This window comes from Nannobrachium achirus, assembly GCF_963921795.1.
Source record: "Nannobrachium achirus genome assembly, chromosome: 9".
NCBI classification, from domain to species: Eukaryota; Metazoa; Chordata; class Actinopteri; order Myctophiformes; family Myctophidae; genus Nannobrachium; species Nannobrachium achirus.
Window position 1 is genome coordinate 29,324,236 of NC_137818.1, and position 26,045 is coordinate 29,350,280.

The following is a 26,045-nucleotide window of genomic DNA, read 5'->3' on the forward strand; positions in this document are numbered from 1 at the left end:
CCAGCCCAGCTAATAAATCATCCGCCAATCTGCTCCCTGAATCGCTCTGCCCCTGCTCCGATTGCTCCAGCTCGCCGTTGCTAGGCAACGCCAACAGTGGAGGAGGGGCCGACAGAGCCAGAGCAAGCGAAAAGGGGAGGGAGGGGGAGCAGGGAGGGAGCAGAGGAGAGAAGGCAGGGTGGAAGCGCTACCAAATGGCCAGCCGCTGTGCAGAAACAACAGGCTTCTCTCTGTCGGAGTGTGTTCCAGAGAGCTGGCTCCCTTCCCTGAGTTTCCCCTGTTTCTCCCCCTTCAGCGCCTAACAGTGAACCATTGTAAGACTGGAGTGCAGAAACATAAAGGGAGGAGGAGAGTGAGAGCAAATGGCTCAAAAGGTCATTGTTATGTGTGCGCACTTCCTGCTTGGGAGTCGATTGTTAAAAGTTGTAAAACTGGTTAAGACCGTGCGGGCATGTCCACAAAGATGGTATCATTATGATAAGACAGGGCTCGCCTCACACCGCGAACATAATTCCTTCTAAATGTCATTTCATACAAAAACTAAACAGGAAAAACACTTGACACACAATAGCACATACAACATTCAGACGGTCAGACCCCTTGCCCCATCCAACAGCAAACAAAGCCACTTTCACTCAATATGGAGTCATTATACTCGACTTGCTGACTGTTAAAAGCTGACCTTTTCGAGCCTGCTGTGTACCAACCCAGAGGGCCTGGGGACAATCATTCATATATACAAAACCAATGAGTGAAAAACACTTCTGTCTGAAACGAAATATCAGCTCGGCTGTGGCACGTAGAGAGGAAATCCCAACATGCTTGGAGATGGAGTGGAAAAAGACTAGATTGACACGTACAAGAGACACTCCACATCCTCATTGCAGTGACACCATTCATACTGAAGACAACAACGTCTTTGTTTAACTGGGCTCAACAACTTGGAATGGGTTCTTCAAACATCTTTTTGATAGCAAAACATTTTAAGGAGCCGAAATACTTATCCAACACAAAAGGGACAGTGTTTTTTTATTTTACACTCAAATTGCCACAACAATGCAAGATGAGGATGTTCTGTCAATCTTATGGTCGGCAGGTCCTAAACCTACTATATTTCCACTGGGATATGCTGACACAAAGGTGACAGGAAATTCCAACACACACGCCCATCCTGCCTGCTATTTAGTTACCAAACAGCCTAAAAAGCATTGCTGGCACTGGACCGTGATGGTGATAAAATACACTATCAACAGTAAACTCGGGTTGCAGCCAAGAGCGAATAGCTTCCTCTAAGGACAAAGAACACAAATATAAAACATCTAGAGTAACTTTAAAACAGTCTCCACAGGTTCCATCAGGAGACACTGTGGCTACGACGCAGCGGGTGGGGTGGCACAGTAGAGAATGTTCACCAGACTGGTGTTTTGGGTGGGCAGTTATGTCTCGGGGTCTGTAGGCCTGTGTTCCACCACTTCTACCACTGGGAGGCCAACGCTCTCCTCTCCTCTCTCCCCACACTGTCGGAGGCCTGCTCCAGTCATCCATCAGCCAAAGACACAGGCAGAGATAAGACACGGCACAGTGCGGCCGGCTGAGGAACAGACCCCCCGCCTGACAGCGGTGATAGATCAGCCCCTCTCTCACATGGCAACACAGAGCACTGCTGCTGCTGCAGGCTGCTGATTGTTTATATGGCACCTCCTGTTGGCCAATGCATTATTAGCAACTCTTTATTTATGAGCGGTTTCGACAGGGACTTCAGGTGAAGGGGGAATTCTGTCTATTATTGACTGTGCAAGAGAATACAGTATGTCCCCTGGTGACAACAAACGTATTAAAGTATTTTTTCAAAGGTGGGTAATATAACATGGATTTCATATAATAATAATTACCATATTCTATCTATGGCAGGTAACATTTCAAATGCAGTTAAAATTACACAAATCTATCTTATGCATTATGAGCAGTATTCAGTGAATGCCATAGTTTTTTTAATTATAACACGGAGAAAGCAGATGTGAATAATTCAATTAATTCAAAATTAGATCCACAAAAACTAACTTGGCTACTGTAGAGTATGTCAATTAATTAACAAGTGATCACTGACAGGGCAAACTACGGTACATAATGTAATTTAAATTAAAAAGGGGCTATAACCACAATTTATTTTATGACTTGAGAACATAACTTTTGTTAATTTATCTAGCTTACTACTGCCCCCCATCCCTCCCTTCCTTCAGATAATGCAATGAAAAATAATTGTATCCCTTTAAAGATCTACCAACTGTTATTGTGTGCCACAAATAGGCAAGTGCTCATGCATTTTAATCAGAAAAACGCCGCTAGTCTACACATATAGAGCACAGAACCGAAAGTCAGCATAGGGTTTGGATTTGCACATCACTATGGACTAGTAATAATAATAATAATAATAGCAACAAAATGTAATATAAAAGGAAAAAAAATAGTTAAAATAGGTTTAAACATGGCGAGGATGGGGGCATCTTTAATGTGAGCTGGTAGTGAGTTCCAGAGGGAGGTGGTGGCTGCCGAGAAGGCCCTGTCGTCAACACAGGTTGGTTTCTTTTTCCTGGGAATGTCCAGGAACTGAGGGAGCGGGATGGGGCGTTGGAGGAGTTCAGAGATGTAGCGGTATAGCCTGGTTGTTGAGGGCCTTGTAGGTGGTGATTAGTATTTTGAAATCTATTCTGTGCTTGACTGGGAGCCAGTGGAGGTCACAGAGGACTGGTGGGATGCGATCCCTGGATTTCATATCATTGTGGTTACATGCCAAACCACAGTCAGTTAATTTGATGGAAACACCATGTAGTGTTGTGGATACTAGTGCAGTCAGTAGACATCATTTGCGGATGAGGACCGTCATTCAATAAGTCAAAATCTCTGACATCATGCTGCTAACGTCATATGGAATTTTGCAGCAACCGATGCAAATGTGCATGTATTCGCATCTCTGGATAGACTTTGTATGAAACCGACCGTGCCGCATACCGGTTTGACAACCGCTTATCCAACGAACTTCACAATTCACACACAGAAAGAGCAACAGCAGTGGTCATCGGTAAAAGAAAACATGTGGAGTGATGCAGAGTGGGAAGTGTGTGGAGCTGAGTGACAACGGGTACATGTAAATAAGATAACAGTAGTGTTGCAGAGCGGGTGGGGCGTGTATTCCCAACTTGCATCAGTCCCGATTTCTGCACAGCCTGAGTAGGGCGTGTAGTAGTGCTTGTAATTCACAAAATACTTTCCTTATTCAAACTGCCAGAAAACAAAAACAAAAACAAACAAAAAAGTGATCGCCTACCTCAGGTAAAGTTAAGGCACGGTAGTGTTTTGTTTTTTATCAGACTGTGTTTGAAACTCATTTTTAGTAAGTGCATAAGCTCTGGCTCTCTCTTTTCTCACTCCAGTATTGTACAAACACACACACACACACACACACACACACACTTGAACTGGGCAGGGTAAAGGGATACATGTACAATGTGTATGTTTATTTACTGAGAAGATACTGAACAAATTAATGGTTGTTTACAAATCACTCTTCATACTCGTATGACCACCATTTTGCTCATAGGTCATAGTTGGAGGGTGGGAGAGAAAAATGGCCGCTGTGTGAATATGGTAAATTTCAGAGACGTGATAATGATATGAAGTATCTGTATCATAGTGATTGAAATACTGCCTGGGCGGAGTTGTTGGGTTTGGTATATTAATGACCAGCGTTCAGCAATGTGACTGGAGCACTTTGCTGTCACAGATCCTGCTGGAGTGAAATACTTTTCCAGTGATGGTGACACTGCTGTTGCTCTGCAGTGTTGTCGCCATCTCCCTGGTATTAATACTGTGATTTATAACGATCACTGCCATGCTCTTATCTTTCAGTGGAGATGATTGTGGACAGAATGTATGGGCCTATTACCCGAGTGCCAGTGAATAAAAAAGGGGTGGGGGGTGGCTTATGTGCTATGTAAGCAGCAGCTGCAGCAGGCAGAGATAGAGACTGAATGAGTGAAGAAGGGATGGGGGGGTGCAATGCATGATAAGTCAACAGGGTGATGAGGGTGATGAGGGGGGGGCTGACAACTGACCCTGCAGACAGGCTGATTCTGTCATTTCATCAGCCCCCACTGTCACGTTTATTCACATCTCCTACAGGAAGAATGGGCTTGGTGGGGTGGGGAGGAATAATGAGGCTGGTCCTGGAGGGGACGAGAGGAGAGGGGATGGAGGGGTGAAAAATAAATGAGGAGCAGTAGGGACTAGGGATGGGACATGAAAATGTCATATCACGATTATTGTGACAAAATAAATCGCGATTTACGATATTATCGCGATAACACGTCGCATCGGCTATTTTCTGGCAAAGACATTTGATAGAGAGTGAAAAAAAGACTGTATCGAGTATGTATATTTATAAGTACCTTTTACCAATTATAGTTTAGTACCAGATATATTAGCTCGGCAAATAAAAGATGAATTGAACCCAGTGCATGACGGAGGACGATATCACGATAAATGAAATCTCCACGATGAGTGTTTTTTAACACGATAAACGATAATATCGCTTATCGTCCCATCCCTAGTAGGAACCTGTGTGTGTGTGTGTGTGTGTGTGTGTGTGTGTGTGTGTGTGTGTGTGTGTGTGTCTCTCAAGGACAGGGTCTACATTCACACCTGTCCCTCAAGGCTGCAGGGCTGAAAAGGCACAACTAGTGATCAGATTGTTCAGAGACTTGTCCTTGGCTGTTCAGAGCCAGGCTGCTTCAACAGGCTGTGTGGGCAGCATGGGCACAGCACAGGACCGCTTGTTGCCAGAAACCACTCATAAACTACAGACTTAATTGATCCAGAAAATAATAATAACGAGCCAAACATTTTTACTAGGACACGTTAGACGTTTCCCTTGTTTCTGTCATTGGCTTCAGTGATACACTGAAAATCACATTATTTACAGTCGATACTGTTGAGCTACTACAGTGGCATCATGACAAGTAGCCTGCTGTGGTCAAATGTGTACAGAGCCAGCATCAAGACCTCCCCGTCACCAGTGGTCAGGGAGCATGCATGAAAAAGAAGGAACTCATAACTAGTCCACAAAAGGATGGCTGACTTAATTTGTTGCGATTTGCTGTGGTTCTGCCATGGGATCTGGCTTTATTCCAAAACCGAATATCGTGTTCAATTACAGGACAAATACAGTCACTCAACTCCATTTGATCTTGAGCTGGTGGACTCGTTGCTTGTCTGCACCACAACAGAAGATTCAGAATTACCGTATGATATCAAAGTGTGCACAAAGAAAGAAAGAAACTGAGTCTGGCTCTTACAAATTGAGGACAAACAACACAGGAAGATGAATAGTGAAGCACATCTCCGTGTTCTAAGATCTAGCACTGAACAAATCAGTTATTTACATTCACGTCCTGTGAGTGTGCTTATCTTTAAACACTGGTGAGTGTACAAACACAGTATAGTGTGTCATATGCAGTATCAAGGCTGCAGCCACGGCTCTCCATCATTCTGACACAGTGATATTCAGCACACATTTTTTTTCTTACTGGTTCCCTACGTGGCGCTTGATCAGGAAGAGAAGGGGCTGCCATTTTCTGATTCGAGCCCTTCAACAGCTGTGGTGAAATTCAAATCTAAATTCAAATGGAGGCCAACATTACCCGGCACTCAATCTTTTCCCTCTCCAGTCTTTCGCCGTAAAGATTTATTCTGCGGGTGATAAACAGGATGCAGCTGCTCTTAAGCCTTGGAGGGGCTGCAAGCTGCCGAGTGTTTTCACTGATGTCCTACGAGCCCAGTCCAACAGCACTGGATTAACCTTCTAAAGCAACAGCTCCCTCTAAAGACACAAACCAAGGCATGGCAGTAAAGACAAAAAGCTATGTAACTGCAATGGCTGTATGGGGTGAAGCACAATCTTAAGCACTGCGAGTAGACCCAATTGCAACTCAAATCCAGCCAATCCAATGACACAAAATCAGCACAGAAACTTCAGTAGGCATTAAGTAAATATGATAAATAATTAGAGGCTTATAAGCAATAAACATACAATAAAACCCAACACTGGTCATAAAGACATCGAAGGGGTAAAACAATACAAAGAATTTCTGTTGGTTGGTGACCTTTCTAAATTATCGGCAAGGTCTTTGAATCATAAGTAATTGACCATATTCATTCACACAGAAGCCATTTTGCTCTTACTCAGGAGGTGGAAATCCCCACCCACCCACTGAGCATGATATAAGAGCAAAAATGCTGCCGTGTGGATATAGCAAATACACCTGGCAGTACAGTTACTATATGGTTCCAATTAAAAGACAAGTCTCTTACCACTTCGTCCTCAGACCAGCACTTCTCTATGAGTTTGGGTACCGGCTTCTTCACCAGGCGCTGTAGGGCCTTGCCTGCGTCATAGCTGCTCTCGTGAAGCTGGGGAGCATCACAACATCAGAAGCATATTGTTACAAACTGAAACGTTTGCATCGTTTCATTATTATGTTTCAAGTGTATTTATTACTTTATCGCTACATCCTTACGGTGAGCTTGTAATGTAAACAAGTCAATTTCACATTCAACTGAACAATGAAAAATATCTCAGTTGACTAAAGGCTAATTTATACTTCATTGAATAGAATGACTGTTGGCCTGTTGAATAGCATACTGTTGAATGTATGTTATTTTTGTCAATCTTTACCTAAAACCAAGTCCAGAGGAAACAGCATGGATATAAACACCACAGTGACAAAAGGAAATCGCTGTGAAGCTATAAACCATGTCACATTCAACTGGGTGAAAACAGGCAGGGGAGAGGGCTCCCCGCTCTAGGAATAAACAAGCATTGCTCATTGGAATTGCAAATGGCGAAGAAGGTCGAGAGACAATGACCTGCCAGTGATGTTAATTCTCCATTTTATAGAGTCTGAATATAAATGTCCTGTTTATGATGATTCCAATTGCTTTTTTCTTTAGCTCGATTTTTTTTTGCACTTTAAGGTGATTACAATGTGGGGGAGAAATCACTCATTAATGCCTCATGTATTAGGCTTCAGAGGACTGGTTTATTAGACTACAATGTGGCTATTCCTTTTGCTTGGTGTCCTCTTATTGTATAGCCTATCACTGTAGAGCCAACCTTCCACTGTATTCCAAACATACAATCCAGTGACAAACATTGGATTTCAAAGAACTGGACCTGTTGTGCAGCTTCTCACCGTGTTAAGTGCGTTTAGTGTAGTGTCATCTCGAGAGGCTGCTAGGCACCCGTCTTCTGTGGACCCTCCGTCACACATCCCTGCAAAGGCAGCCATGCTCCTGTGAACAGACACATTGGCAGAGTCATCATTTAACAAGCCACCAAGACTCCAATATAAGGTTAAGAGTATTCCACAGTTCATCCTAAGGTATCTTACCTTAACAAGTACAATAAACACATGTCATGACTTATGGATAAATATGAATAAAACAGCAACTGAAGCTAAAAGGTAATTTGAGTTTGAGTTTGTTTTCTCATATTTCTCAAAAATATGGAAGCTGGGATTCATTTATTCATCATGTTAAAGCAACACATATGCATTGTTGTCTTCTGAAACCCATTAAATACCCATGTTGATAAAACATGTCTTTGATTATCATATGTGTTATAAGCTTTAGTTGTCATGTTACACTGGAATCACTAAGCCCTATTAATCCATTGAATTTCATTTGCGTCCTTTTTTATGTTTTTTATGACATCTTTCAAGGTCAACACTGACAACTTGCCCCGAACACAACTCTTTACAACAACAAATGCATCTTGGCATGTGTGCACGGCCCCTGGGGCCTCCCCGGGCCACCAGTGTTTTATCTCGCAGCTCACCTTGCGGCTCTGAGGTACATGAGCAGGTCACAGTCGTTGACCCCGGGCATCCAGACCAGCTCCTCATTCTCGGTCACGGCCTGGCCACCGGGAGAGGGGAAAGGCTGTAGCTCTGGGAGCTTGGCCTAATTAGAACCCAGGGAGAAGGAGAGGGACAGATGGTGACACACTACAAATAGCACACACGCCTGAAAAAACTATCAGCTTTCAAATGCCCGTCATTACGCTTCTCACTTTGTGGCTGAGACGTGCCAGTGGTGCTAAGGTTCAATAACTTTACACAGTGTTCAAATAGAAAGATGCACTCAGCAGAGTGTAAATCTCCGCCTGGAGGCATGTCGTAATAATAACCATAATACTGTATGAAGTGACATTTCTACATACAGCCATGAAAGTAGCACAGCATGTGATTAGCAGTTGTACATTGTCTCTGCCTGCTGCCAATCTCATAGACATTCAATGTCTACCCCTCACCGGTTTTCATTACATTTTCTCTTTAATCCATGAAGTCTGATTGTTAATTCCTTGTGTCAATTAAGTAAATCTTGGATTTTTGCTGCTCCATGTTCTCTTTCAAGTCCTTGGGGAGAGGAACTAAACTCTGTAATGTTGTCATTACGGCTCCACAAGTTGACAGTCAATTGTACATGTAACTGAAAAGTAATGGCATGTAAGATGAGAGGTACGGAGCTATATCTAAAAGGTGGCAGACTATGCTAGCAGTCTCAGGAAAGAGACGTAGACTTGTGTGTGTGTGTGTATTACAATCTGAATGAGAAGGAGAGATTTGTCTCTCAATCCATCAAATACAGTAAGGATGTCCTGATCAAATCATGCAAACAATACTCATTCGGCTACATTAGAACTGGGAAAAAAATCTGCCCGAAGCCCAAACATTACTGACAGCTTTGTCCTACCAGAATTCTCTTCAGACCATTAATTATTAATATGCGCCCGACACTGACGCTTTTAATGTGAAGGCAAACGTTTCTGAATGTCTTACAAGTTACATCCTGCAAGTTTCCGTGTGGAAAATAGGCTATCTACAAGCCCACAACACGTCACAAATGCAACTAGTTGTGAGCTTGCAGTTCAGCCACTTTCAGCATGCCATGCAACACGTCATACAACAAAGTATAAGTCAGGCTTTACTTGGGAAATGTGTGTTGGACGAGGCTATTGCACACAGCGCCACAAAAGTGAGCGAGCACACACCAGGAGTTGTGTGCTCCGTGCATCATCAGAGAGAGTGCATGTTGTATATCAACAATATAATTGAAGCCCGACCACCCATTATGCAAATGTGTCCAACCCAAGCATGGCCCGTCGGTACCGGCCGGGTCCTCTCCAGTTCTAGTTCAGAGTGTGCCGTCATGTTTATTAAAATATATTTTGGTTTTATTCATTCATAACATTGACCTGCATATTTGCATGTGTGCTTTTGGCTAGCACTACTGGTATAGCCCCTGCAGGGGGCGCTGTAATTGGCTAGTTAGTAGTAGTATAGATCCAACAAACTGGACTAGTTCCAGTCTACAGCCTCATGGGACACGTAGCCCATAACCTGGAGGGATGATGTGATTATTAATAATAATAATAATGATAATAATAGCGCCTTTCAAAAACCCGAGGACGCTTTAAAATAACAAAAATAAACAATATATTAATTGACAAATATGACATAGTTGTCCAATTTCTCAAGAACTGAGGCCTTTGGCACACGTGCACAACAAATATGATGTCGACTGGCCTAGTAGTATGCGAAATTACGGGAGATAACAATGCAGATGAATTATCTCTGCACTATAGGGTGAACAAACAAACTTGTCTAATCATTCATTTTCATTGCTTTAACTTCAACTGCACATCTCGAACACATAGGGGATGTAGAATAATATAGTAGTTATACAAATGGAAGGCAAAGAGAGAGGCAGGGAGAGTTGTGCATTTAACAATGACTTACTTGGTGGCTGGGGCCCACTCTGATCTCCCCTTGTGTGCTGTTTAATCGCCTGAAAAAGAGAAAGAGATGACAAATTGAAACAATCATTTCTATAGCAGCATTTCAGGTCCCACTCAGACCTGGGAGAAGTCTGACTGGGCAGGTGTGGCAGTTAAATGAACCCAGCAATGATATAAACACCATCTCACAACTGGGTCCTGGGAAAGAAATAGAGTTCAAAGAGCAGGAGAAGAAACCAAGAAACCAAACAGTCAAGACTAAGAGACAAATTAAATCTAAGAGCAGACACACTGGTGAGATTTTCTCTGCTAAAACAAAACCATCTGTAGGGAATACATTCCCTATATATAAGTGACAGCTAGTGACATTATGAAACCACATAAAAAGTGTTTTATCCTGAAGAACAATGAGGCACATAGGAATACACCTAATGCTCCTGGGGCCTAGCTAAGCAGAGCACATTTGCAGAGCTGATATTTTGAGGTGTGGTGATAAAACAGACTCCCCCCCAAAAAAGGGGGGGAGAGGTTGGCTGCCGCTATGCTGGAAGAGAACCTCCGAAATGGCTGCCGGTACAAATGTTGGTAGCCATAGCAACTGCAATTTAATAACAGTGTTCCGAATCTCCAGCTGCAGTGGATTAAAGAAAATGACAAGATGTTCCTTTTGAAAAAGCCTTTTCCCTCTGTTGCCTTGGTAACAGCGCCAATTTTCATACAGCCGTGCGCGGGGCGGCCCAGAAACTGTCAGTATGATTGGCACCCGGAGGAGCTCTCGCTTCCATCACGGGGACTGGCAGAGGAGACCTGGCTGAAACCTGAGAGGCCGGGTCCCTCCAGTCACTTTACAGTGCTCTAACCACAAGCCCTTTGACGGGTGCATATTTGAACCCTGTATGCCTCCCTCCCTTTCTCTGCCTACACAGTCCTGCCTCCCCTCCAACTCCCGACTTACAGGAGAGAGTTGTCAGAGGAATATTCCATACAGTCATAAAATATGGCCAACAGATGCGTGGCACAGACAGACCAATGGGCCAACATCTGATTCGGAACTTCAACTTGAATAGGTATGGTCAACCGCGGACAAATGAAATAGTTTGTTCGAGATATTTTTTCCAGACCCGCATCAAATTCTTTGTTTAAAAACTAACCAGCTGTTCCCCCAGGACAAGTCACATCAGCTAATATGATATTAGCTGATGTGTATCGGTTTTCAACAGGAGGAAAAGTCTGACTCCCAGAGGTGGTCGGGGAGGTCTAATGTTACATTACATAAGAAATGAATTATCTCCGCCAGGCCAGAATGGTCAGGAGGCAGAGATTATGTTTTCTCCCTTGTACATCAATCGGCCTGTGAGCAGCTAATGACAGACACCGCTGGACTGATCAGCGTGAAACTTCACAGTAGGCCAAGCACCTCTATGCCAAATTTTCCAAATTGTCCTCATGGTGGCACTATAATAGAACACATACCATTTTGGCAAATTATAGGCCCATTTCTGACATTTAGCATTTTCTTAAAAACATTTTTTTGCTAAAGATTTTCTCCAAAACTCATACAAATACATACAAATTATCTATTGAGTCGTGTGATCAAGATGTACAGGAACGATTTATCATATTCAATTCTGATTGGCTACGATTGCCTTCCAAAGTATGCTAACAAAAATCCACAAACGCCTCTACACAACGCAGTGCCAAACGCGATTTCACTTCCACCCATAGTGGGGGGCAGTGCTACAAATGTTACCGTATTCATATTGTTTTCCACCAAATTAAGCACAAATGTTCTCTTTATTCATGTGACAATGACTGTCAAATAGGGTCTTGATACTCCATATACAGTTTGCCTGTAATTGCCTTAAAATGTGTGGTCTGGGAAATTTTCATAAAAAAAAAAAACTGCCATATATCATGAACACAAGATCCTATATAGATGCTCTATAGAGCACATCTCCAAATCCACTTTCACTTCTGCCAATGGGAGTAATAGTTCTCATATCCTGACGGCTGCACCCAATGACTGACATAGCCCTGGGTAAGCAACCAGGGCTTTCTTTGAATCTATTAGAACTACAGATACACAAAATGATGACTTGTATGGTAACAATTTCAGTTCAAATTCCTAAATCTGCAATTACAATTGTATAGCATAAAAGTTGTTTTGGAAATCACTACAATTACTCAAAAGAATTAGTCAATACACGTAATTTCCACCTAGCGTCCATCTGGGCTATGATACTACAACCACGACTGCAGATCCTATAGTCTGCAAGGAGTCAAGGACCATTCACAAAAAAGCTAAAAAACAGCCCAAATTTGGGAAAAGTATAGAATTGGCTTTGTCACTCTATTTATGTGCCAATGGTCAATGCCCATGTGTAAGTTCAGATCAATTGGTCAACCCAGGAGAAAATGTGGTTCCAGACAGACAGAGATTTTTTTCTATTTTATAGTAGAATAACAACAAAAGCAGCAATAGTAATAATAATTTGAACTGTGTTGGAGAATATATTAGACTACTGGATACATCTTGATGCCGTATGTGATGCCAAACAGAAAACAAAACACTAAAATCGTGTAGGCTACAATAATATACAATAACTTTAATCTACATACAAAAGTAAGCAATCAAATAACAACAAATATGTAATTTCTCCAAATTTTGGTAAGCCGTCCACTAAAATAGAAATGTGAAACTACCGAGTGTGTGCGAACATCTAGTCCACGTCCCTGTGGGAGAAACTTTCTCTAACTGTGCTCCCGACAGTGTGCACTGGTCCAGCTCCACACTGAGCTCTGGCAGCAGGCTGTAAGAATGACAAATGAGGACGTGTGCAACAGAATGGGAGAACGCCGTCCGCAGACAGCCATGTTTTAGTCAGGCAAATCCTGAGAGCCAACTCGGTCCGTCTACAGACAAATGGAATTCTGCACCGGTCCTGAGAGGAGGCAAAATGCAGATGTATTGCCGAACAAAGCTACAGGTATGCATGATTCACATATAGACGTACTAGCCTACAGAATACGCAAGGCACATGCAGTAAAAGCATACAATACAGTTACAGTTGAATCTATATTACAAACAATGACATATCTTATTATAATAAAAACATACATAATGAGTTACAGAGGAGACATTGTGATGTGACAAAAATGTATTATATATATAATATATTTATGTATTTATATGTGTGTACTGTATACACACTCTCTCTATATATATAGGCCTACATATATAAATAAACACTCTCTCTCTCTCTATGTATATATATATACACAGACACGTACAAATACATACATATAATACTTTTTTTTTTTTATTGACTGATTTATTAGGCAATATACTGATATTATACTAAGGCTAATTCAACTGGTTATAACACTATGGTTAATGATTAGACCATGGCATGAGGTATTACCTGATTATTATTGTAACATTGCTACATTTTTGTGCTGCCTGGTACAATCAGCTCTCTGAAATCATACCACGTGCGTCTGCTAGCCCAGAGTCATATCTTGGAAAGCAATTACAGGCCAACTTATCAAACCCAAACAACAACGTGACTTGTCTGGTCAACTTTTTGTGTGCAATCAAAGCTAACCCCGCCCCTTCCATCAATTTCACCCAATCGCTGCACGCGGGTCCGTGGCACACTGACATAATTGTAGCGCACAATAACAAGACTGATCTATTCACCGTGACAAAAATACAGTCGTTTATGGCTAGACATGGTCGTTTCCACAAGAGACGGGACACGAGCAGCAAGCGGTGCATGCGTGAGGGTGAACAAAGCACACCGTTGCCCCCGTAGTACGCCATGTCATCTCGATTGTAAACATCATGAGCACACAGGCTACTGCAAAATGGAGCCAGGGCATTCTCCCTCCCTGCATCTTATGTTCCTCCTGCAACAAATACAGCATATACATTCTCCGACGGAGAATCTATATTCTGTATTGTTGCATGAGGAACATAAAGATGCACTGCAAAAAAAACAATGCTGGACTGTTACTGGAAATAACATTTCGCGTGGCTTTCGAATTACCTTCGCGATAGCGGTCTCAACGCGTAACGGTATGCGATTTGGCGGCTGCCCTGGGCAGTCTATCGTTCAACAAGCGCTCCGTTTTCGTGGAATAACAAAACCTATCGACTCGTTTTGGTCTCGGGACAAAAGACGGCCGCTGGAAATAATGACATTCATTCAGGTAGCCTCACAAAACACGTTACAGTTTGCCTGCACGGATGGAAACGGCGAGGCGCATAAATGAAGACGAGCAGAACGCTCTCTCCTGTACGCTATAAGCGCGAGAAGAGCACAGAGCAGACCTACCTCCGTGGACTGAACAAATCGTCCATTTCTGACATCGAGCTCTAAAGGCTGAATGATGACACTTTGTGTGTATAACGCTCGTTGGAACAGGACTCCCCTCTCCCACCTATTTGTAGGTGCTCAAAATGGAGAAGCACGCAAATGGAGAAGCACGCATTCGCCTGTGCTGTGACCTCAGCCCGCACGCACAGCGTAGCCAGCCAGCCTGCTCCCCGCTCCACGGAGACGACTGAGCAGCGTAAAGTAACTAAGTACATTTACTCAAGTACAATTTTGAGGTATATCTTTTTTTTTTTTTTTTACTTGGAATATTTCCAGTTTTCAGTACTTTTACTTCTACTCCACTACATCTCGGTCGGATCCAAATATTCTACTTTTACTCCACTACATTTATTTGAAAACTTTAGTTCTTTGCAGACATAAATTATAATATTAAAAACATGCATTTACCACTTTGGCCATATTTTATACAGGCTATTTGAAAATAGCGATCTACAAGCTCACTTGTAGATCTGCTATTTTCAAACATTGTAGCACTTTTACTTTTGTCCTAAAGTATATTTTGATGACAATACTATTGTACTTTTACTCAAGTGAAAAGAGTATTTTAGTATTGATATTGAGTACTTTTTCCACTACTGCGACTGAGCATGTGCTACGACCTTACACATACACGCATGCAGCAGGCAACCCAGACACACACACGGAGCTGGATACGGCATTCATCTCTCCTCGTATGTCTGCGCCATAATAAACAAGGCTGAATTTGCAAGGCTGCAGACACAGTGCTCGGCATACCAAGCAAGCAGCGAGGAGGGGCAGCCAGACTGTGATTGAACGGAGCCCCGAGGTGGGGGGTTCCTAACTAGCAACATTTGAGTATGCATAACAAGGACTACTGTCACCCCCGCTACAGCCAGTAGCAATATACTGTCATGCATATTATGCATGTATAACACTCTAATATGGGTATTTGTGCTAATTGCCAATTATGTTTTTTTTATGTATCGTGAATTTACAGCACAAATGAAAAAGGGCAATGACATACTGAAATGCAGCTTGATTATTTTGAATAATTGCGACCGTAGTTCGCAGTTTACTGTCAGAACCGTCACAGCTTGTCCGTATACGTTCGTCCGGACAGGTACTGCCTGACACCGTGGTTCCCCTGACACATCACTGTGATGTCACCTGTGATGTCACAGTCTATGGTCTATGGGTTTGCTGCTCTGACATCACGCTTTGACATCACTGATGTCATGGGAACCACTCTAACAGAATCCCTTTTATGCACATATAGAGATCCCTGATGTCATCAATATTAAGCCCATAACTAACAGGACTTCATATGTGAATGACCATATATGGAGAAAGACAGCCCTTATTAACGTTTAATTTTTTTAATCTAACAGGACTTCATATAGGAATGCCCATATAGGAAGACAGCCCATATCTGTGTGGCTGGTTCAGATAGGGATCTCCATGTATGGGCATAAAAGGGATTGTATGTTGTGATGTCATGGGAACCACTCTAACAGAATCTCTTTTATGCCCATATATGGAGATCCCTGATGTCATCAATATTAAGCCCATAACTAACAGGACTTCATATGTGAATGACCATATATGGAGAAAGACAGCCCTTATCTGTGTGGCTGGTTCAGACAGGGATCTCCATGTATGGGCATAAAAGGGATTGTATGTATGATGTCAGATGTGATAGACGTCATAGGATTTTCACGTAACGAATAACTGAGTAATGTTTGGGGTCTCACAGCATATCTCCATACAGTACATGGATCTATATGGGTACCAGGGGTCTCCATATATGGCTAACTGGTCCGATATACATCACTGCTATATGTTATGCATTTTTAACACATAAAACAATCATTACGATGTTTGAATTGTGTAGTTACCATATCAGGACATAACTGGTCAATTTGGCTGGTGATAATAAATTGATCATAAATTGATCATCCAGACATGGCCTCCTCTTTGACTTGACAGCACATAATAAATGCAAACAAATCATATGCTAGCCTTCTTTAGACACGTGTTAATGTCAATATGTTAATGCATTGTTATTTTGTTGAAGTGTTCCTCTACATGTGTATATATAATACTGAATAATAATGGATGTATAAAACTGCTTTTAATTTAACTGGCCTATTAGCCTACCGTTTATTAAATGTAATCCAACTGCTTACTTATTCTGTAATTATATTTGAATAAGCCATAACTTGACCACAGTATACACTCCTGCACACGTCATAAGTTGCTCAGCAGTTGCTCAAGCTTCACTCAGAGTGTTTGCTCAGACCGATTAAAAATTAGAGGCAACATTGCTTGTGAGCTTATAGATCGGCTATTTTGGGTCCTGGGGAGAACATTTTGTTGTGTATGGAGCTAAAAAGTTTGAGATCCACTGTCCTAGACTCTCCTAGAAGCAGCATGCAACTACTGAGGAGAGGAGCTGTTTCTATCCTGATAATGATATATTGTTTCAAATTAAACATTTAATCCCCTTTTCACGGAGCATGGCATAGAAAAAAGTCTGGTAATTTGTGTGTTTGTGCATGGTTTACTATTAAGCTTTTTACAGTGAGTTGGCCTAGATGTACTTCTGTAACTATTATCAAAGTAACAGTAGTGGAAAAGTAAACCAAGGAAAGTAAATAGTGATTCTAGAGTAAAAGAATAGTGTGGAGCCCTGCATAATGCATAGGCACTCATAAGAACTCAAAGGTATGTAAAATGGCCCGTATGTATTTGAAATCACTGCAATGAGAAAGGAGTCTGAGCAAAGGTATCATATAGGCTCTCGTCAATGGGCTTTCCGCAGTCTAGAGCCTGCTTATTCTATCCTGTAATTTGCACACACGCAGACATGGACACAAACAAACTGTATTAGAACGGATAAGCAAACTGCAAACTGCAAAATGAAATGATTCCAGGCTAGGTAGGATACAACTCAATCCCAGTGTAGGTATGACACAGCAGGTCATATTTGTCAGATAATACTGTCACAGAAGACATCTGAATACTAGAAGCAGTGCTCTTCCGAGCACAGGTCTCCACCAGGCCATGCGTCCTGGTGGTGCTACTGTATAATAGGCCAATGTAAAAAGGCTGGAATATGTTCTTCACCTTAGACCTTTCATGGCAATCGGACACTGCATGCATGATTTGAGGCATTGTGTTCCAAAAATGTGTTTTACTAATGTGTTTTACTAAAGTCTACCTGCTGGTGGCGCTATAAAAGGCCAACATGAAAAGGGTAGCATTTGTTCCTTGACATAGTGGGAACATGTGTGGCAAATTTCACGGTAATCGCAAGCTGCGTTGATGATTTGAAGCATTTTGTTCAAAAACTGAGCAATCCTGCAAACTTTGGAAGCCAATATTAGCCAATTAGGATGGAATATGAAATATCAGACGGATCGGACTTGATCACATGACTATAGAGATACTGTGTACCGATTTGCATGATTTTTGGATAAAATCTCAAGGAATAATTGGAAAAATTGTGTTTTACATAAGTCGGCCTCCTGGTGGCGCTATAAAAGGCTGATGTGAAAAATGCAAGGAAAGGGTTTTTCCTTGGCCTCTAGGGAGTGCGCTTACAAAGTTTGAAACTGATCGGTGGAGTTATAGGTAAAACCACAAATCGGCCTGTTATAGCGCCACCATGAGGCTGATTTAAAAAATGTGAAGTGGCATTTCTTCCTCGACCTAGTGGGAACGTGTGTGCGCGATTTCATGATAATTGCACTTTGCGTTTGGGATTTGAGGCATTTTGTTCAAAACGGCTCAATCCTACAAACTTTGGAAGCCAATCTTAGCCAATCATGATGGAATATGCAAAATCGGACAGATCCGTGTCGATCACATGACTGTCGAGATACTGCCTACCGATTTGTAGGATTTTTGGACAAAATCTGTAAGAGTAGTGCACAGAAATGTGTTTTGCGAACATCGGCCACTAGGTGGCGCTAGAAAAGGCCCATTTAAAAAATTTAGGGCAGAGGTTCTAGATTGGCATCCAGGGAATGTGTGTGCTCACTTTGGCTGCGACCGGGCCAACGGCGACTGAGATTAGCTGCACACAAACTGCGAGGACACACACACACACGGACGGACGCACGGACGGACGGACGGACGGACGGACACACGGACGGACGGAGGGGAAAACATACTCTCCCCCATGCCTTCGGCTGGTGGAGACAATAAAGGACTCCATTCCAAGACTAGTGTACTGTAACAGGGCAAACGTTAGTCTATCCACAGCCAAAACTAAGCTACTGTACATGATGTTTTCTCAAGTTCAAAGTTGAGTTCTTGTATGTTTATTGCAAACGACGAACCAAGGAAAACATCACTCTTTACAAAAACGTTCTACCATGTGTGTGTACACGCGAGAGTGGCGTGTTCACTTGCTTCAGTGTACTGTACATGCCCAACAAATCCTGCTGATTTCTTTCGTGCTGATTACTAACCCTATCTAACCTTAACCAAACGTAGTCGGCATAATGAGACATCAGACTTTCATAATCCCCTGTGGTGCGTATACATGTGGGCATGCATGACTGCACTCGCACACGGCATTGTGTGTGTGTGTGTGTGTGTGTGTGTGTGTGTGTGTGTGTGTGTGTGTGTGTGTGTGTGTGTGTGTGTGTGTGTGTGTGTGTGTGTGTGTGTGTGTGTGTGCGTGCGTGCGTGCGTGCGAACTTGCGAGAGCACAGTCCTTTTACCAGTGACCACAAATTTGCAATCAAGCATATTTTTCAAATAAAGCACAAGTCGTTTACCTTACATGGCTTACACAAAATGCTACCTCATTTCCATAGTCACCTACCCTATGCATTCATACACATTTGTCATTGCTTAAGTACACAAGCCCGGAGGGCACCTTTTTCTAGTTTCCACAACAGTGCAACATTACACATTTTTGGCGCCCCCTATATGCAGAAGTGAAAGTGCTTTTGGAGGCATAGAGTAGAGACCCCTCAACATTCATCCAATTTGGGGTTGATTGGATGTTGCATTCGTAATATATGAGTTTTCTTTTTGAAAGAAACAGTCCCCTCTGTCCCTCACAATACATTTTGAAGCTAATCACAAGCAAACCGTATGGAATATCAAAACTCTGTTTGATGGTCATTGTCAAATGACACAAAAGACCATTTGTACTTTGTTAAAAAAATAAAATAATGTTTCCACAGCATTTTGTAGCATTTTTTGTTGCTCCCTATGTGTGTAAGTAAAATTGCTTTAGGTTCTACAGTAGGTTGTTTAGAGGTACCTCAATGTGTGATTGGACACTGCATTCATGATTTTGGGCATTTCTTTATAAGACAAGTCCCTCAAAATTATTTATTCTTTAATCATAATAACAATATAATAATATAGGCCCCACGCCTTGGGGAGTTGTTTGTCACAGTACATCTGCACATACGTGAAATGTATTCTCTGCATTTTACCCTTCCTATAATGACTAGGAGCAGTGAGCACTGAGCAGCCTTATGTGGCGCTCGGGGAGCAATTAGGGGTTAAGAGTCTTGCTCAAGGACACATCGAAACATAGCTGCCTGACCGGCTGCAGTCTCCCTAACCTCAGCTACGGCCGCCCCTCAAAGCCAATTGGAATGGAATATGGAAAATCTACATGACTCCAGTCCAGAGATAATGTGTGGCGATTTGGACAAGTTCTGCAGGAGGCAGGAGTAGTAGTGTGTTTTGAAGAAAATGTTGAATCTAATTAGGCGGAAATGGCTGTGGCCTATATGTGGAGAGGGTTAGATCCAAGGAATCCAGGGTAGGGGTTTGTATCGTACTACCTACGGTTCAAGAGTTACAGGGCAAAATGTAAGCAGCCTTTTATATTGCCAACAAGAGGCCAAGGTTGACGCTGATCAATCCAGCTGTGTACAAGATTAGCTGTGCACAGACACACACGAATGGACAGAGACACACTCATACGGACAGGAGTTTGTTGGCCTGGCAGAGATAACACTTTCTGACTGGGAATTATCTAGCATTCCTAGAATAACATCCCGATCAAATTTTATAGGTATGGTAGTGATTTCATTTTATTCAAATGACAACAAAATGGGTCTGTATTATTATTTTCTTTTTATTAATCCCATGATTTTGTAACCCATTTTTCACCCAGTGCCAATTGCCTAAACTGTAATCCTAGGCGCTGCTCTCCCTCTGCCAACCTGGGGAGAGCCCCGAACTGAGCTGAATGAGAGTGAGCAGGCCACTTCTTATCACCTGACAGCGGGGAGCATCCCCGGTTGGATGTAGCGCATGGAAGAACACGTTATTCCAACCAGTTCCTTTACTCTCCATCAGGCGCCCCAGCTAGCCAGGGGCAGGCATTAGAGAGACCAGTATTACAGCATGTTTTTGTGAGGGTACCTACCCTAGGGGACATAGGGAGAACATGCAAACTCCACACTATGTTCTGATAGTACTCGTTATTATAGAGTGTTTTGTCCATATAAGGACATCCGCCCTATCCCGTGAGAAAAAAAGTTTCAGTTTTCCCTGTAGGTGCAGGGGTGTAGTTGTCCCGATTTAAAATGAAGCAACACGGAACTGAAAGTTCCTATGATTCCATCCATTTCCCCCGAACTTTTACATTTGATTTTCTTACCTTAATAAACATTGTCATAAATACTTTATGGTTCCTGTCGCTAGTTTAAAGCCTTGTTTCAATCACCATGATATGCGTTTTGTGAAAATATGGCCCGATTTATGTTAGATTTGATGCTATAGCAGGGTATGCTGTAGGAGGGGCTTGTGATCATAGCCTTGTGATGATTCTTCTTCGTGTGCTTTATTTTTGGCAAGCTCAAGACATGTCCCACGTATCCCTGCGGTTGCACATGACCGTTGCAGCCAATAGCATTCGAGATGGTACCATTTCTACCAATGAACGTTGATAGATTTTCTACAATGATGGTGTCACCCATGCAACGGCCAAAAAAGCGTAATTTGTTCACAGTGGCTTTCCACCGTCCATATTATTTTACAGTCTATGTGTAGGTGACGGCCTTCCTCCAATCAGGATAGAGAGGGAGCCTTCCTCCAATCATGATCGAGTAGCACACCAAGGTCCGCCCCCACTTAATCTTGATCAGAACATAGACCCATTTTGTTATTATTTGAATTAAATGAAAGCTGATGAAGCTGATGTAAGATAACTTTGCTGTGTGATTTGAAGAATATGCATCACAGTAATAAAGCCTGGAGGTTACCCCAAATCATTTTTTTTAAGTATGTATGTATGTATAAGAATGTCTGCAGCAATGATGAGCATAGCGGTATCATTAGATGAAGCATAGCGGTATCATTAGATGAAGCACTGTGTAGTGACTTGTCCAGTATTTATGGCCTGAGGGAAATAGGGAGGCAGCTGTAGCAGTGGAAGTGATTAAAATGAGTGTCTCTTACCTGGTCTCCGGGTTATATCCCAGGATATAGAAGAAGGAGTCAATTCGGGCTTTGAACTCCCTGGCAGCAAAAATGTCAGAGAAATGGGCAATATTGCATTTTCCCCTGCGAAAGAAGAAAGGGAAAACAAGCCTAATTAGACTACAAACTAGCACTGATAAAAGCCATCATAGCAGGAGCAGCGGCGTATTTAATTAGAAGCTCTCGGGGGTTTGTCTATTGAAGGTGACAAATCCAGCAGCAGGTATCTAGTGCCTGTCAGTGCCTGTTGAGTTTGCTGTGAGGGATCAGACTCTAGCTACAGAGCCTGTAAACACCAGCTGAACCTGTCAGCCCTGCCTCATCTGCTGCAGTTGAAGTGTGGCAGTCAGACGCTGTGGAGCACTTGGACAGGTATTCAACCTGTGTGCCCGTCTCCCTAGATGTGATTACCACCCAATGAGCCAAGAGGCCTGGGACTCCCGAGCACATCTTGATACCATTCCTTGTTTCCAGCAGCCCCAGTGTCTGGGTCTATCAAAATAATAGGCATCACAGGGGTCTGGAGCAAGGCCTTGCCGAGAAACACTACCTTCCCCTGGCAAGATGAAAGGGAAACGGGGGAGGGCGGCCCCTTTGGAGAGAGCTACGGCTGCGGCATTACAGCATCCCGCTGGAATTCCCTCCCGTTTATCTAAAGCCTCGAGACGAAGTCAAATCAAAGGGGTTCTCTATGCAGGGAGAAGTTGCAGCTAATTTGCCCTGAAATCAGCGGTTTCTGTAAGACACTGTGCTGAAGACCCTGCCGTTGCCCTGCTCACACATGGTTTCAGTTAAGGGGAAGGGAAGGTGGGGAGGTGAGAGGAAAGGGGGGAGTCGCCAGGAACGGATCAAGAGAGTAAGGAGATGAAGGGACGGAGGGAGGAATCACATGTGCACAGAGGAGAATATCTGGTTTCAGACTGAGACAATAATTATGCCTGTCCTCCCTTTTTCCTTGTGCTAGGCATAGCAAAGTTACAGTGTGATTGCTATCAGTGTGACTGGTTGGCAATTAGGGCTGGGAACGTTTTTCCTTCAGCATTTAGGTGCTCAGATATGATGGCCAAAGCTAGGGATATAAAGCTTCTAGACCGTGGTGTGTGTGTGTGTGTGTGTGTGTGTGTGTGTGTGTGTGTGTGTGTAAGTGTGTGTGTGTGTGTGTGTGTGTGTGTGTGTGTGTGCGCGTGCGTGCGTGCGTGCGTTTACCTAAGAGCAGCAGCATGGTATGTATCCAAAATGTCGGAGATGAAGAGTTCTCGACTCTTTATCACTGGGTCTGTGATGACCAGCTCCCGGCCTGTATCTGGGATAAGACAGAGGAGAACAAAAAGCACATGACTGAGACAGAATACATAGCTAAGAAGACCTAAACCTAAAGCATTCACATATATACTAACAAAACCACAGTGCAGCATACACTGCAAACAGCAATGTGCTTGCACGGAGGTCAATATTATGCCGTGTAATTCAATAAAGCCAATAAAGTGTCGTCCCCTGACGAAAGGACATAATGTTCAGTTCCCAGGTGAAATGACCCATGTGGAGGTTAAGGCGCATCAGCAGAACAGCGTATGAGCCGGGACTTATTGGTGACAAATGACCAGAGTTGCGGTGTGCTGTGGCCACCACGCTCCCCCCTTGTGACATCAATTCTAATAATCCAAGAGTCCCAACGCAGTGCAAGGACAGACTGCAGATACCGGTGTACCGTGCTGAACTGAAAACACTTGTGTATGAGGCAGGAACATGTGTTCTTGATAACCTTGATGACACAACGGCAAGGAACCCTTTTTCACTAACACCTGTGCTGAATTGCTAATGTCAGGTCCAGGTGAAATTGGAGCAGTGAAAACACATCTATCTGCTTACAATGTTGTTATAGGGCGATTTTAGCAGCGATCACATTGGATGTGGAAAAGCTCGACAATATGGTCTGTGATTGCAGATATTAATAACATTAATAACCTAGGTATATGAGGTACGCTGTGTATAAATGTGGTGTATGCTTGTGTTTGACCATAACTGCATATACATACTATGTTTGTTCTCCCTGTCACCTATTACCGCTGAACTGAGTTTGAATAGAGCCACTGTTTGGAGGAAATTCCATTCCAAATAGGCCCTCTTTGAGAATAACATGTCACACCACATGTAACGTTATTCTGATAAAACCTGTGCTGATAGGATGCAAAGGGGCGAGGTGCTTCCTACTACTCCAGCAAACATCCTAAATCCATCTGTAATGCAACATGCAAATCAGCAAGCTTTGGGGAATATTGGGATCAAAGCCTCCAAGATGTTATGGCAATAACAGTTGTGATTTAATGTGCTGTAAACTGCAAACACTCTACTCTAACTGACACCTTGTTCAGATTTCTTTTTCTTATTTATTAAAAATGCAAATGTCAGCACAACTACAAACTATGCTTTTGGAGCTACTGAGAAAGCATGCTAACATTTCTACCATCTTATACACCTGTATCCCTATTGGGTGGTATAGAGAGAACCAACCTTGCTGCAAATCCTATCGTTTGAGTGTGCTTTCAGCTTGAGATCAAACCACTATTTTGTGTCAGATGATCTGAAAATGTGTCAAAAATGTAGAGCGGGGGGTTAGTGAGGGACTGTGTATGAGTGTGTGAATGTGTGCGACAAGTCCATTTTCCTAGGTGGAGAGTGTGCATGAGAGCTCAAGGCCCACATGACACAGCGAGGCTTTTCAAGTGCTAATAACCTGCAGTCTGGCGTATAAGAGTGTTACCCGGAGAACAGAACAGAGCCCTGGGATTGGTTCTGCTGTCTGGGACACTATGTGCACTGGCTTCTGTTTGAGATGCAGTTCACAGCTATCTCTTATATCCCCCACAATCTGGTGAGCACAGGCAAGGCTGGCACACAGCTTGTGCGTACACGTGCGTGTGTGTGCACACGTCCCGCATGCATCCATACGTGTGTTTGACAGAAGAATTAAGTGTTGCGTCAAAGAGGAAGGCTTGTGTGCCAAATGTATTTACTTTGCATGTATATGTGTGTGTGTGTGTGTGTGTGTGTGTGTGTGTGTGTGTGTGTGTGTGTGTGTGTGTGTGTTTACACAGGTACACAAGGCTGCCTCACCATTCTCATTGTTGCGATCCTGCACCAGGTGTTGGTAGACAGAGTCGGGGACCTCCGATTGGCGGTAGTACCATTTCACACTCATCAGCAGATGGTCCCGTTTACTCTGCAACACATGACACAAGGTGGAGAGAGAGAGAGAGACAGAGTGAGTGAGGACGAGGGGAAAAAAAGCGGCGAAGAAGAGGGAAAAAAAATACCCCCCTCCCATCCTATAAAATAAACAGACATCATTTGTTTGTTAACGGCGTCACAAATTGGCCTCTTGGCAAACAGAGCCCGGCACAGGCGTGTTGTTTATGATTCACGCCGGCTGATGCCAGAAAGCCTGCAGTGAAACCAAGTCAATTAAAAAGGGATTGTGCAGCATTTAGAGCCTTAATAAAGTAAACAGGGAGGAAGGCGGTGTGCAGAAATAAAATCTGGAGAGCAGGGAGGAACAGGGAGTTGCTCCCACGAAGCCTGCAGTCTCTCTGCACGGACATCTTTTCACCTCATGACAACACTCAAGTGGATCCATTAAGTGATTTTGACATGCTGACAGCTTTTACAAACCCACAAACTAGTTTGCTCTCTCTCTGAGGTACAATATCCTCTGTGTGCACCTTGGCTTTTTCCACTTGAGGTCTTTTGAGCGCTGCCATCCACTGGCCTTTTGATGTAATGCAGGTAAGTGAGGACCTGCAGTTGCAGTATGTGACCAGCAAGTGGCAGCACTGGGGCAAGGGGAAGAGAGAGATTCCAGGGCCAGTCAATGTGGGAAAGGAAAAAAGGGAAAAAAGAAAACAGACAGAGAGAAAGAGAGCGAGAGAGAGTGAGGGAGGGAAAAAAATAGGAAACAGGAGAAGCTAAGGCCATGGCTGGGGGTGAGGGATGAAAAGGGCAAACCACTGTTTTCATTCCATGACATAAAATATTTATTGTGTCTTCACACAAGTAAGGCTGACCATCAGCGTGCTTTAATGGAACATTAAAGGGAGCGCTGTTGCACACAGCCCTCATTAACAAGGTAGCACTGCACGGCACAGCCTGTGTCACTCACTGAGCCACAGACACCAAGAACAACAATAACACTAAAACAAACACTATCACCGACACTAACACCAAGAACAACACTAAAACCAATACTAACACCCCACACTAACACTAAAGCAACACTAAAGAAACAACATTACACCAACAATAACACCACTACTCACACAACACTAAAGGCCTCAAGCTGTCATCATGTCCCGACGTCTCTTGACAATGTCAGG

At 43.1% G+C, this 26,045-nt stretch overlaps 1 protein-coding gene across 6 annotated transcripts in view; it reads right to left on the reverse strand.

The window, feature by feature from the left end:
• Nucleotides 1-26,045, reverse strand: part of rerea (arginine-glutamic acid dipeptide (RE) repeats a) — a 125,733-nt gene that overhangs the window by 25,393 nt on the left and 74,295 nt on the right. For 3 of the 6 annotated variants that reach the window (XM_080733523.1, XM_080733525.1, XM_080733524.1), the window contains exons 4-10: nucleotides 24,790-24,895; nucleotides 22,882-22,978; nucleotides 21,655-21,759; nucleotides 9,855-9,903; nucleotides 7,892-8,016; nucleotides 7,248-7,347; nucleotides 6,367-6,465 (exon numbers count right to left, since the gene is read on the reverse strand). In XM_080733523.1, coding sequence (XP_080589649.1) covers nucleotides 6,367-6,465; nucleotides 7,248-7,347; nucleotides 7,892-8,016; nucleotides 9,855-9,903; nucleotides 21,655-21,759; nucleotides 22,882-22,978; nucleotides 24,790-24,895 — 681 coding nt within the window. Of the gene's footprint in view, nucleotides 1-6,366; nucleotides 6,466-7,247; nucleotides 7,348-7,891; nucleotides 8,017-9,854; nucleotides 9,904-14,190; nucleotides 14,325-21,654; nucleotides 21,760-22,881; nucleotides 22,979-24,789; nucleotides 24,896-26,045 lie in introns of those variants that run through there. The other 3 variants (XM_080733527.1, XM_080733526.1, XM_080733528.1) reach the window with 1 other exon arrangement.